The 14,815-nt window shown below is 36.7% G+C and overlaps 2 protein-coding genes across 41 annotated transcripts in view; one reads left to right on the top strand and one right to left on the bottom strand.

Moving 5' to 3' along the window:
- LOC144369406 (uncharacterized) overlaps positions 1-3,697 on the bottom strand; it is a 102,417-nt gene extending 98,720 nt beyond the window's left edge. For 4 of the 10 annotated variants that reach the window (XM_078029366.1, XM_078029371.1, XM_078029370.1 and 1 more), the window contains exon 1: positions 88-821. The gene's annotated coding sequence lies outside the window, so the exon portion shown is untranslated. Of the gene's footprint in view, positions 1-87; positions 826-3,535 lie in introns of those variants that run through there. The other 6 variants (XM_078029376.1, XM_078029375.1, XM_078029377.1 and 3 more) reach the window with 4 other exon arrangements.
- Positions 1,377-14,815, top strand: part of Rmdn2 (regulator of microtubule dynamics 2) — a 255,562-nt gene continuing 242,123 nt past the window's right edge. For 21 of the 31 annotated variants that reach the window (XR_013429058.1, XR_013429052.1, XR_013429051.1 and 18 more), the window contains exons 1-2: positions 1,506-1,666; positions 11,054-11,521. Coding sequence is in view for 17 of the 31 variants with exons in the window: in XM_078029359.1 (XP_077885485.1) it covers positions 1,599-1,666; positions 11,054-11,521 (536 nt within the window). In the remaining 14 variants the exon portion in view is untranslated. The other 10 variants (XM_078029354.1, XM_078029351.1, XM_078029356.1 and 7 more) reach the window with 10 other exon arrangements.

The following is a 14,815-nucleotide window of genomic DNA, read 5'->3' as shown; positions in this document are numbered from 1 at the left end:
TTGTTTAAATTCCATATCTTTGCACAAAAGTTTCAATGAGGCATGAATAAATACTTCTTAAGGGGCCAAGGGAAATGTGCACAGTACCTTCTCCAGGGAAGCAGATCAAAGTAGATGAATTAACAGGTGGCAAGGAGCAGAGTATTCCAAGCACAAAGGTGAAAAGGACACAGCTTGTGAAGGGAAGATCAGGTAGCTTGGTTGTAGGTATAGGCTGCCGGAAATGGAAGGGGGAAAATTAGACATGGAGGTGAGACAAACTCAGAAGGGCCAGTAGTCATTCCTGACAAATGATTGTAATGCTGTGTTGGTTGTGATGAGTAACAGCAACCTGAGATTCTTAGTGTTTTGTTTTTATTTTTCTTTAGATGTTCCTTTTAGATCAAATACTCCTGTTAGGGGTGGAGTCATATTTTGCCACTCCTACTACAGTGTCTGACCAAGACAATGACTCTTTGCTATTTAACTTTGCCATGTATAATGGCTATCAGTTTCTGAGTTTCTACCCCTCAGATAATTCTTACTGCTTAAGGAATAGATTCATAGGTATTTAGGAGGCAGAAACAGATGTTATATAGGAAAAGAGGAAAACTCCAATTATTTCTCCATACTTGAAGATCAAGTATCAGCTGGCATCACTATTTCCCTCTCAGAGAAGAGCTGACACAATCGCTCAGCCTGCACTCCACATTTTTGTAATAAGCCTCTTTTGTGCTGTGTGAGAGGCTGCAGCAGTGACCTGGAAATGCTTAAATTGTCTTTTAAGTCAAACAAACAAAACAACAACAACAACAACAAAAAAAAAAAAAACCTTCCTAGTATTACTGAAGAGAGAGTACAGTTTCTTTTGTATTCAAATCTCTAAAGAAGAAACTATCACTCCACACAGGTTTACATTATACTGTACTCTGGTTAAATAAAGAAAATACTGATATTAGATGGAAATTTTCTTTGCAAACCATCATAAAACAGGCATTAAAGTAGTTCCCTGTAAAGAAATGTTTTACTAGTTTCAAATCTGAGAGCATAAATATTAGTCTGCTCTTTAAATAAAATGTAGCTAGGCTTCAATGCAGTTTGCTTAAAGCTAAAAAATAAATTACATAAACATATAATCCCCAATTTCCATCTGTGAATACGGATTGTACAATCAGTCTTCTGAAGAATCCTTATGGGGAAGTTTGGTTTTTGTTTTTATAAACAGGAGTGTACCCAGTTTTTATTCTGTTCAGTATATTGGTGGGGGATTTAGTAATTAAGTTTTCAATACAAGTCTAAGCTTAAATCAATAATGCTCAAGGTTGAGGGCAATACAAAAGGGGCACGTGAGCAATATTTAACAGTTTGCCATATTATTCTCATTTTACAAACCACAGAAACTGAAGTTGGGAAGAACCTTGAACCATGGTCATTTGAGAAGATAAGTGATTTTTATCTAAAGGCAACTCGGACTGGTGCGAGGACGAAGAGATTGGGAATTTTGCTCATTAAAAAAGAATGTGAGTTACAGTGAAGTTAAGGAAAAGGGGCTGTGGACACCATTTGCAATAGATGCAAACTGTGACGTTTGTTTGCCATGCAGAATAGGGTTCAAGGTTATGCCTAAAAGGGGACAACACCGGGGAGAGGGGGGAAGGTTTGGGAGTTGGAAGGAAGCAGAGTCGGGGTGAGTTTGGAGGCAGTGATGGCAGAAGGGGACGCCGGGGAGCAGGCGCGGTGGCCCTGAGCTCGGGTGGCAAGTCAGGAGAGGGGACGAAGTGACTGGAGCCGCAAGGTACTGTGCGGGTGAGGGCGGGGCGGAGCGCCACTTTCCACTCTGCTGGAAAGCACGCGGGGCGCCCGTCCCGGGTGAGAAGTCCGGGCGGGCGGAGGCGGGAGCCGCGGGCCGAGCAGCCACGGACTCCTCCCCCGGCGCCTAGACTTTCTGGGTCAGGACACGGCGGCGCGGTGCTGAACCGTGGGACCTACGGGCGCCGCCGTCTGCCGGCTGCTCCCCACCCGCCCGCAGGCCCGGGTAGGCGGCCGGCGGACCGCAGACAGCTCCGCGTAGCGAACGCAGGTGCGTACGGAAGAGGGGAAGGGGCAACTGGGCGGACCGGGGCCGACGCGGTCGGGGACGTGAGGAGGCAGCGGCAGTACTTCCGGCAGCGGCTACTGCACTTCCGGGGTCGCTATTTGGGGCCTGGCTGCTGTCTGTTTCTGAAGCAGGAGAACCTTGGGCTCGGGTTTCCGCAGTTTTTGCGGAGCCCATGCCTCAGAAGCGGCGTCCGGGAAGTGGCCGGCCTTTCCACGCATTAACCCCAGGGTCGGGGTAGTGGGCACCATGTCCCCGCAGCCTGGCGGGTCCCTGCGAACCGCCAAGTTCCAGCAGAGACAAACCGGGCGCTCATCGCGGTGGCGGATCTTTCCTTGCCGCCTAGCGCCAGCCTTGCGTTTTGTTTGCGTTTCTCCCCCCCCCCCCCCCCCCGAAATGCGGATTCTTTGCCTGTTTGGCACAAAAACGAAGGCTAGGATATCAGTACTGACATTTGCAATAAACCAAACGCCAGGGATCCCTAAATTTAAAATAAATTCTAATTAAGTAAAACCATGAAAAGCTGATGACAAATGAGTAGTAGAATTCACTTTGAAAGTAAACCGAGTTTTCTGGGTCGCATCAGAATCTGATCACTTATTCAAGGTCTCAGGGCAGTTCCCTTGGGAAACTTAAACCTCAGGTTGCTCTATAAGACATTAATTTTTCTTTAACCTTATTGCAAAAGTCTTCATTGATTTTCCGAGTTTATCAGGGCATTTTATACTTTTTCCACTAAGGATCAGCTGATGAATTACAGGAATACACACACACACACACACACACACACACACACACACACACACTAGATATGTACTGTAAGCATTATTACAGTTATGTGGTAAAGCATAATTTTCATGTCTAAAAATTAAAAGTTGAAAATGAAATAATTTTATTCAGAAAGCATATTTTCATGTTCTAGTTCTCTTTAGCAACATTTTGATTTATCGTTTCACTAGAATTCTCATTTTACTAGATGATTCTGTAACCTTGGATTAAGTACTAATTTTAGATGCCAGTAATTTATATTAAAATAAGTCTAATTTTCTGGTATTACTGCCTTAAAATTTTAACATTGTAACATTAACAGTACTTTGCACTGAATATTAAAATATTAGAGCTCTGAAGTTTGCTCAGTGAAATTCTTAATTATTGTATTTTTATTCTATAATAGAAGTAATTACACTAACGAAAATGAAAAAGCTATGTAAATGACTTCATACAATCTCTGAAATTATACTTAAGGCAAGAAGTATTCTGGTTATTTTGTATCTCAATATTTTTAATTAGTGTCATTTTTCAAATTATTGGTGTAAAAGCACATTGATTTTATAGTGATATAAAATTCAAACATAGCCTAAACTATTTGTTTATGATTGTAGTTATTTAAAACAAATACCAGCTCCATTGATTCTAGTTTTTTCCGCAGCTAAATTTCATGATTCTGAAGTCATATTTCACCTATGGACATCTCTGCGCAGTCAGCATTCTCCTTCATGTCCTTGTTGATGCTTTCTGAATCTTCAGCATTCAGCTAGGTGCATCCAGGGAGTTTCCTCACAGGATATTAAGGGTGACATTTTCCACTTCCTAGTTGGATGACCCTCAGGGTAAATGACTTGGTAGTTGCTGGTGCCTCAGCTTGCTTATCAGCAAAATAATAATAGTACTATTATTATTTATATATTTTTGTAGTTACTGAAGATTGAGCCAAAGGTATTTTATATACTGAGCTACATCTTCAGACCTTTTTATTGTTTATTTAAGACAAAGTGTCACTGAATTACTCAGGCTGGACTTGAATTTGTGATCCTCCTGTTTAAACCTCCTGAAGTCATTGAGATTACAGGTGTGTACCACCACTCCTGGCAGGACTTGACTTTTGTTTTACTCTGCCTCCAGCAGATAATTTGAAAGTGGTGTAATTACTAAAGAAAGGTTAAGCAAAGTATATTCCTCATATGTTTAAAGGTGGTTCTGTCTCAGGGATAAGGTTTTTACCCTAGGGAGATTTTCACATCTAGTTACTTATGAAATGAAAAAAAAAAACTTTTAAAACCAAACTGTTTATTAATGTAAAGTTCAAAGAAACAATAGAGGAATGGACAAAAAAAATGCAGTAAGTATAGGAAAGATCTTTTTAGTAGTCATCTAGACCAGCATATGGATCCTGACTTTATCTTGTATGTAGTTTGGGGGTGGGGCTCTAACCCAGGATCTTGTACATGCTAAGCATGCACTGTACTAGTGAACTACATCACCACCATTGATCTTTTTATTGAAAAAAAAAAAGATGATCAACCTTGATACATTATTATTAACTGTGATGTAAATGTAAGTTGTAGGTATATAGTGGCTTTTCTTAGATCTATTGCTTTTTTGCAATAATCTTCCAAGTAAATTTCTGATATAGTATAATGTTTTGTGGAAATAACAACTAATAATTACCTATAATTTCAGCTGAAGTTACAGATTGATTGAAATATGCTGTTGGCATTTCTTCTTGATATTATGGGAATAGGCAGATAGTTAGATTTATAAATTCCCAATTATATTGTTAGGGGACAGATAGATGCAAATGACAGGAACATGAGGTTAAGGGGAAAAAGCTATAAAATGGGTCCAGTGTGCTAACCTCCACATGCTTTCTTTTCCAAGAAGCAATTTACCTGCAACTCTGCCTGGTCTGAGTGGACAGGCTATGTCACATTCCTCACCAAACTACCTGTTAACTACAGGAGAATTGCAGGCCCACGGTAATGTTGATAAGAGGAACTCAAATTACCTTGAATGGAGAGACTTTTGTGACTAGATACTGAAACTCAGGAGATGGTTAGGGTAATTCCTTCTAACCATAAGAATTTAAGGTTAAGAATCCAATTAGGACTGGTCAGCATGGGCCAAGGTGACCTACAGTTGTCCTGGCAGTAGAGATTTGAAAGTCTTGATGTCATCCTAATGTGTGACTCTGTAGAAACTTCATGGAAACCCCAATAAAACTGAAGTGCAAGAGAGACACATTGTTCCTCTCCTATCTGAGATGACCCACTCTCCTTTTACAGTGATCGCTTTCCCTTTGCCTATTCTTTAAATAAGTTCATTCCTGTTTCTCTGAGTGACATTTCTGAAATCTTTCTGAGTTGATCACAAGAATCAGGGTTTGAACAGGAGTCTTCACGTTGCCTTAGTTTCCAGGAAGTCCCCAGCTCTGTAACAATACCAAGTAGGTAAATGTATCTAATCCCAGGCAAAATGATCTGTCATTCAGGCCAGCTTAAAGTTGCAAGACTTTCTCTGGAATTCTTGATTTAGGAGATAAACCTAAAACCTCTTCAAGATAATATTCACTGGCATCTGAAGTAATTTCTAGAATACTATTTTACAGTTGGTCCTTCTCATTAACCTTTCAGCCAATAATGAGGTAGAACATCCAAATAGGGCAATTGCTGTAATCATGTATGTAGTGCAGTATAACAAATCTAAAAAGAGCCATTCTTTTAAGTAGTCTTCTCAGAATAGATTCTTGTTCCTTATTCTTTGAGAATCTCTTTAATAGGTCATATGACACTATATATTAAATTGGCCATTTAGTGTATAAGGAACAACGATTTGCTAGAATATGTGGAATCATAGAATATAAACTCTAGAAAGTCAAATTTTTGGTATACAACCTAATTTAGAATTTGCATATTTCCAATATTTCTGCCTGGATTCTTAATCCTAGCTGTTTTACTATTTCACTTAAGAAGCAATCAAAGAGAACCTCCATCAATTTTCACCACAACATCTACCCACATATCTGAATCTCTACTCACATAATCTGCCTTGTTTTTGTTACTGTGAATGAGTGGTTTGTGTTCCCATCAAAGGTCAACCCTTGAACTTTTGCACTAGAGCCTACCCCATTGGCTTTTTTAAGTTTATTGTTGTACAGTTCTCTAACATTTCTTCCGCTTTTCCTTTTTAATTGGGTTTTTTTGATTGGCAAATAAAAATACTGTTATTTCTTCATTTCTTAATAGAGTTATGGCATCATTTCTCTTTTCCTGGTTGTTTTCTGTTTGTCTGTTCTGTTTTCCCCCTTTCCTTGAACTAATAAATATCTTCAGTATTACATTTTTGTCTCCACTACTGGCTTATTTATATCTTTGCATTTTTCCCTTTATTCTTGTAGTAGCTATTCTAGAATTTATAACTATGCATCTTTAACTTGATAACACTATTATAATTTAAGATATTTACAAACACTTTTACTTATATGTACATTATAAACCCTATGGTACCTTATTGTCATCTTTGATTTAATAAGCAAACATTTTATAAAGAAATTTTAAAATGAGAAAAATGACTTTGGGGTGGCGTAGCAGAACTTGAACTCAGGGGCTTTGGACCACTAAGCCACATCTCCAGCCCTATTTTGTATTTTATTTAGAGACAGTGTCTTACTGAGTTGTTCAGTGCCTTGCTTTTTGCTGAGGCTGGCTTTTAACTGAGATCTTCCTGCCTCAGCCTCCTGAGCTGCTGGGATTACAGGCATGCACCACCTTGCCTACCTAAAAAATGACTTTTATATTTATCCATGTGTATTTTCCACAGCAGGATTTTTGTTTTGTTTTTTGTTTTTGAGAGAGGGGGGCGGGAGGGAGAGAGAGAATGAATGAGTGAATCTTTTTTGTAGATAGACACAACATAATGCCTTTATTTTTATGTGGTGCTGGGAATCGAACCCAGGTCCTGCCCATGCTAAGCGAGCGCTCTACCTCTAAGCCACAATCCCAGCCCTCAGCAGGTATTCTTCATCCTTCAAACTTTTCATTTTTCTTCTGCTTTAAGAACTTCTGCTAGCATTTCTTTCTCTCTCTCTCTCTCTTTTTTTTTTTTTTTTGGTAAAAGAGATTGAACCCAGGGGGATTCAACCACTACATCCTCAGCTCATTATTTTTATTTTTTATTTTGAGACAGGGTCTCACAAAATTGCTTAGATCCTTACTAAATTGCTGAGGGTGGCCTTGAATTTATGATCCTCCTGACTCAGACTCCTGAGGTGCTGGGAGTACAGGTATGTGTCACCACGCCTGGTTGTTAGTGTTTCTTATGTCTGAACTGGTGATGAATTCCCTCAGCTTTCCTTTGTCTAAAAAAAAAAAAATTAAATGTTTATTTTGCTTTCAATTTTGACAAGATATTTCACTGGGTATAGTAAGTTGACAGTTCTTTCACCATTTTAAATATGTCACTTCATTGTTTTCTTGCTTAAATAGTACCTGAGGTTTATATACAATGTGTCTTTTTCTCTGATGACTTTTTATTTATTTGTTTATTTATTTATTTATTTTGGTACCAGGACTTGAACTCAGGGGCATTGGACCACTGAGCCACATCCCTAGCCCTATTTTGTATTTTATTTAGAGACAGGGTCTCACTGAGTTGTCCAACACCTTGCTTTTGCTAAGGCTGGCTTTGAACTCCCGAGCCTCCTGCCTCAGCCTCCCAAGCCATTGGGATTACAGGCATGTGCCACCCTGGTTGGCCTCTGATGACTTTTAAGATATTCTTTTTGTCACTAATTTTTATCAATCTAATAATGTTATGCCTTATTTTTGTTTTCTTATTCTACTTGGATTATGTTGACCTTGGATATGAGTTTGTGTGTTTTCTCTAATTTGGGAATGTTTTTGGTCACCTTTTCCCCCCTCTAACTTCATGTATTTTTTCAGACTGCTTGATATTGCCCCCTGGCTACTATTTTTCTGCTTAGTTGCCTGTTTAGTAATTTTTATTGGTATTGAGCATTTTAATTTTACATGGTTTTAAATTTTGATGTTATATGTTTATCTAACTTGGGAATTTTAGGTCACTGTTCCCCCTCTAATTTGATATATTTTTTAGATTGCTTGATATTGTTCCATAAGTTTTGTTTGTTTTGTTTTGTTTGTGTACTTTATTTAGAATGGCTGTTTTTGCTATGTCTTCAGGATCACTGATTTTGTTTTTTGTTCCATGGTGATTTTTCTATTAATCCCACTTAGTACAATTGTTTTCAGACATTTTATTTTTCATGTCTAGAAATTCCTTTTGTTTTGGATTGATACCTTCTTTTTCTTTCCCCATGATGTTTATGTTTTCTGTTAATGTATTTGTATATGTAATAAATAGCAAACATATTTGTAATCATTCTAACACCTTTGTCTTCTAATTATCTCTGTCAGTGTCCTGTGTCTTTCCATGTCTAATATTTTTTATTGGATATTAGACATTTGATTTTATGCTGTTGAATTCTGGATTTTCTGATTTTTCAAGTATTGGACTTTCATCATCATGTCAGTTAAAGTATTGTTGAATCAGTTTAATCCTTTGGAGGCATATTTTTAAGTCTATTTTAGGGAAAGCTTAAATTGCCTTAACTCTAGAGTTACTTTAGTCCCACTACTCCCTATGTTACCCATCTGGGGTATCTGCTGAAAGCTTCATGTATTCTATAGGAATTCTTGCGAACTTGAATACTTCCCAGTTCTGTGTAATCTAAAGGAGTAGTTCAGTTTATAGCTTCCTGGTGATTGTTTTCTCCGTACAAATTGTTCTTTGCCAGTCCTGATGGGGTTTCAATGTGTATTTCTAGAGCTCTTTCTCTGAATATACCTCCCTCATCTCAGTACTCTGACACACAAATTCTGGGTGCTTCAGTTTGTATGAATTCAGATCTCTGTCCATTCTGTCCATTTAAACTCACTGAGAGGGGCTGGGGATGTGGCTCAAGCGGTAGCGCGCTCGCCTGGCATGCATGCGACCCGGGTTCAATCCTCAGCACCACATACCAACAAAGATGTTGTGTCCGCCGAGAACTAAAAAATAAATATTAAAAATTCTCTCTCTCTCTCTCCTCTCTCACTCTCTCTTTAAAAATAAATAAATAAATAAATAAATAAACTCACTGAGACTCTGTTGGTTTTCTCCTCTTTGTGCCATGGCCCAGAAATTGCCTCCAGGTGGAAACCAAGGGACAGTATAAGACTTTCTCCTGACCCCTTTTCTCAGGGCTCTAGGTGGCAATGCTGTAATTATCTGCTCCTTGATAAAGTTTCAGGAAAAATGAATCCAAAAAAATTACAAATTTCATTTACTATATTGAACAACTTATTACTATTTGTAACATTTCTCCAAAGTCATTAGTAAAAATTTTTTTTTCAAAGAGAGAGAGAGAGAGAATTTTTAATATTTATTTTTTAGTTTTCGGTGGACACAACATCTTTGTATGTGGTGCTGAGGATCGAACCCGGGCTGCACGCATGCCAGGCGAGCGCGCTGCCTCTTGAGCCACATCCCCAGCCCAGTAAAATTTAATATAGGTTTTACCTGTTATAAAATGGGGTTCACTAAAGGTAAAACAATTTGGGGATCTTTGAATTTATAGGATTTTTTAAAAAAACTTCAGTATACTTTACTGTAGTTTCAAAAGTTTAGTAGAGCACTAACATATTTATTGCCATTTTAAGTCTCAGATAAAAGCATATATCAATGGTTTCCTTTACTTGTCTTGTGATTTTAAGATCAGGGATAAGCCATAGAACTAGTGAAGTGAGATTTACTAGAGAATAATTTTATGTATTTAGTTCAAGTAGCTGAGTTTATGTGGAATGAGGTGGGGGATAGCTTGTGCCTTGAATGCAAAAAGGTAAAAGGTCAGAAAGAGAAAGGAATCAAATCAAAATATTTTTAAAAGTGAAAATATAAAATAAAACAAAAACATTAAGACTTCAGATATAAGCAGAAATATAAGGAGAGAGAAATTCTGGGTTAGAAGATGGACAATACTTACATATATGTTAGTGAGTCAGAAAGATAGACCACTATAGGCAGCCAGGAAAAGGGTCTCAGAGAAGAAAAAGAGGAAGACACCATGCTATCTTAGTCTGGAGAACATTCTATTGCTTCCCCTGACAACTTCAACCACAAGAGCTCTTCCTTAGTTACCCCTACCCCTACCCTTAGCAACAGCCAACCACAAAATCTGTATCTACCCCAAGCACTTCCTCTTGAGCCAACAAACCCGACCCCCCACCCCGTGCCAATAAAGGCCTAAAAAACACTTTTCTCCAGATTTGCTGAAGAAGACAAAATAAAGAGAGCTGATTGGCCCCTTTCTGAATCCTGTATTTACATATCATCCAACCAATCACCTATAGGGACATATGAAACCATAAAAACCCTAGACAACAGACATTGGCAGCCGTCTCTTGGGACCCCTCCCTCTTCAGGAGCTCTGCTTTCTCTCTATTATTCTAATAAATCCTGTTACTTTGCTCTCTCTCTTGTGTCTGGAGATTTCATTTTTCGAATTTGTGGGATAACCCACCCATCCATGCTGTATGTTATATTATCACTTCTGCTTTCCATGTTGAATAAACCAGAGATGAGGTGAGTTATAAACTTACCAAAACTCTCTAATATATTTTTTTTCTTTAAATCCTGGACTTTAAAAACTGTATTGTTAATCACTCTAAATTTAAGTCCTAATATGAATTAGGTGCCAGGGAAGAGCTTCTTGGCCTTCTTTAAAGACTAGATAAGACCAAGAAATCCATCAAATTCATTATGTATAAATAAAATTTCAGAGAAAATTAATAATAACTTGAATTCATAAATAATTTTCTCAGAAATTTATAATGTAACTTTTGCTTCTATTTATCAAATCCTTTACAAATATAAATAAAAGGTGAATTTCAAATAGGTCATGCAGAATACAAATTCTGGATTAGAGTCCATACTTTACACTAGATTTCAGTAATTTTTCTTAAAGTAAATATTTCCATTGGGTCATCTGTATTATTGAGGTACTTACTCATAATACACGTTAGATTATGATTTCTGAAGATTTTTTTTATAATGTAGACTTGTCTTTTATTGATTGCAAATGCACTAATATTTTTGTCTTGGACAAAGACAAACAACATTCATTTACGTTTATGCTTTTAATTTTAGAAACAAAACCCAAGAAATGCTTCATTCCACAAATAAGGAACTAATATTTGGCGTCATGGTGGGAACTGCTGGGATTAGTTTGCTGGTTTTGTGGTATCACAAGGTCCGTAAACCAACTACAACATTGAATTTACCTAAATTTCTTTCTCTGGGTAATATGTGTAATTCAATAACTCTGCAAGATGAAATGCATACTGGCCAAGGAACAGCAATAATTGTCCAACGAAGACAAATTCAGATACTGGAGAAGTTAAATGAATTACTGACAAATATGGAAGAACTTAAAGAGGAAATCAGATTTCTTAAGGAAACCATTCCAAAGCTGGAGGAATATATACAAGATGAATTTGGAGGGAAGATAACAGTTCATAAGATAAGTCCTCAGCACAGAGCTAGAAAAAGAAGGCTGACTACAGTTCAAAGTACAGCAACAAGTAACAGTTCTGAGGAAGCAGAAAGTGAAGGAGGGTAAGTTTCCATAAGATGTTTCCCATCTTGAATTATTTTTTGTATTATTGCTATTATTTAGGTATTTATATATTTCCAGTCATATATTATGATAGTAACAAGAAATGAAAAGGAATTATTATTTTGAATGAGATTATAATTAAAACCATATTCAGTATTGTCATTATTTTAGGCTGTTTAGATCACATTGACAAAAGGAATGTAAGTAATTAGTAGTAGGTGACATTATGTAAGTATTGAGAAAGATATAATTGTTTGCTGAAATGGATAACCTATTTTTTAATGTGGTCACTGTGTGATCTTGTATGTAAGAACTCTCTAGATAGTGCTATCTAATAGAGCATCTGTGTTGATGGAAATATACTATATCTATGCTGCTCAATATGGTAGCCACTAACCACATGTGGCTCTTAAGCACTTAAAATGTGGCTGGTGAAAGTGAAAAACTGAATTTTAAATTTTATTTCATTGTACTTATAATATTTTGTAATCAAATTTGAATACCTCTTGATGATAGTGGCTACTGAATTTTAGTGCAGTTCTAAAAAGATTTGAGAATGTGTGATTCAGTTTCATCCTTACACAGATTAATTTATTGAATTCTAACACCAAAAACATAATATTCTTTAAGGAAGACACAAATAATTTATAAATTAAAAAATTGTGCCTGACTAGTGTTTTTAAGAGTAAAGTAAATAGGTTAAAATTTTAAAAATCACTGGATATGGTACAGTTTGTAATTCTTTTTTTTTTAATTTCTTACATACATGACAATAGTGGAATGCATTACATTCATAATCACAGCACAATTTTTCGTAACTCTATGTCAGGGCCACTGGGTTTCATTGTTGTATTTCTAACACCTTACTTCTATACCTCACACAGAATAGATTCCAGTAAAGAGTTCTTGAATGAATGTTTCCAAAGTTGCCATGGAATTGGGAGGAGGGATATGAAGGGAAGAAACAAAGAGTAGGGTATGGATAAAAGGGTGATTTCATAGAAAGAAGTATAAATAGTTGAGAGATCAATGCTAGGACTGAATTTGTTTAGCACCTTTTATATGAACTTGGGGAAATGACTATGAAAAGTTTTTCAGATTGGGAAGAGCCACAAATGATGGATCTAGATAATAAGAAAGTCTGAAAAATTTGTGTCCCTGAACACAAAAAACAAACAGTTTTAAAACAGGCAAGTGAAATGTTTAGAAAGAATCTAAAATAGTTCTAAATCACTCAAAACTATAACTCATAAAAGAGACCTGTTAGTTACTATAGGAATAGGTCATATCGGTTTAGTACTCTGATAAAGACAAAAATTCCACCATAACATGGAACATCATTGAGAATTATTAAATACAAATCATCTGGTTATTCTGCCTGCATATAAAGCTGTGGTATTTCCTCATCAGGAGTCCTATGTTCATTTTTTGACAAACACGTCATAGGAAGAACATAACAGAACTAGGAACTAGCCAGAGAAGAACTTCTAGGCCAAGAGGAAGATTGACAGTCTAGGCCCAAAGCATGAGTGGACCTTATCTAAAAAGACCTTTGCTAAGTGAGCATAAGCTTATTCAAGAAATGATAACACTCTAGAATTTAGGAAAGATAGAAATAAGATAATTATAGGACTTATAACTTCAAATAATGTCATAGGCATACATTTTTAATGTGGGTTCAAGAAGGATTTGTGAAATTTATGAGTGACAGTCACATGCAGCTAGTGTGGAAAAGTAAGTATATGACAACTGATAAGAAGTAAGACATTCCCTCTCTTGTTTGATCCTGGTGTCTTTGTTAGTAATAAAATACTAGAGTAAATTAATGCAGCCCTAATGACAGAGCAAGCTACAGTAAATGGTACCAAATATAGTAGAGGGAAAGTCATTTTTCCTATTTTCTCCACATTTAAAAAATTTTTAAATAAATTAACCCATACTGAATTTGATATATTTGGGGGGAAAGGAATAAGATATAGAAAGATTTAACACATTTATGAATAAATACCAAGAAACTAACCTTATAAATAAAATAGAATAATTTTTAGAAACAAAGTCTTTATGAACTATGTTATAGATTGCCTGTTCTTTTATAAATTCTTATGTGTCTGAGATGATCATTGGTGGTGAGATGTAGTCAATATCCCTTTAGCACTTTAAGATGAAATGCATCCTACATACACTATGTCCTTGATGACAGAATTAAAACATCAAATGACAATTACATATTCCATATGGAAAACTGATCTTTTATGAGAGGTGCCTAGAAATTTTTACTACTTTTAGCAAAATAGATACCAGCTACAATTTTCTAATGCTTTTAGTTTTACAAAAAAAGGGAAAAATATAATCTTAAGATTAGTTGCTGATTAAAACTCAGTGTTAGTACTCGTAAAATCTGTATTCAGAACAGCTCTGTAGTTTAAAGATCTTACAGTCTAGGTGCCACAGGGTGAGGGTAGGGTTTTAGCTTCTATGTGAGTGGGCTCTTACAGGAGAAGGGGTCAATTCCACACAGTGTCTCTTCTATATGAGTGGGCTCTTATAGGAAAAGGGTCAACTCTATAAGGGTCTAAGCAAAATGGAGACAACTTGACTTAATTTTTCAAATCAGCACATAACATTACATGGGCCTTCTATTAGGACAAAATTTTCATTTGCCAAAGTGTCCTAGAGTGAGCTAGATTGCAACTCCCTTGAAGGTGTGGTATCCATACCCTTTGTGTTAGTTCTGTTTTTGCTGTAGCAGTGGATGTCTGAAGGTAGGACCTGGAGGCCTATCCATAGCTGTTTCTACTTGGGGCCTGGTCATTAGTTTGGGGTTTTGTTTCTCCTGTATTCTTTGCATACAGTATAGCTGAAGATTGCATGGGGAGCAAGATGTGCTGTCTTTTGATTGAATTTAGTTGAGCAGCAGAGTCTCTACCCTATAAACTTATAATATGTCCCTGTAGGTTCCCAGTATACCTCAAAGAATAGGGGGAAACAAACAATAGCAAAAACTTATGTAAACAGTGTATAGTCTTAAAATAAATACCTGGTACTTAACATGATGTATACAATGTTAATTGCCACACAAAACAAATGGTGGGGTCAGCAATTACCAACAGCTAAAACAGTAAGTAACCATAAACTAGACATGGCATTAAAGCAAATAACAGCTGTCAACCATGTCATCCATAGCAATAATAACTGCAACATTACTGTGGGGGCAGGAATTATATAAACCAATTATTTCTAAGAGATGGCAAGAATACAGTTAATTTAAAGAAAAGAAAATGTGATAGGAAAGT

This window comes from Ictidomys tridecemlineatus, chromosome 12 (genome assembly GCF_052094955.1).
Source record: "Ictidomys tridecemlineatus isolate mIctTri1 chromosome 12, mIctTri1.hap1, whole genome shotgun sequence".
Taxonomy (NCBI): Eukaryota; Metazoa; Chordata; class Mammalia; order Rodentia; family Sciuridae; genus Ictidomys; species Ictidomys tridecemlineatus.
Note: the sequence above shows the minus strand (reverse complement) of the source record. Positions and strands in the feature narration are given on the sequence as shown.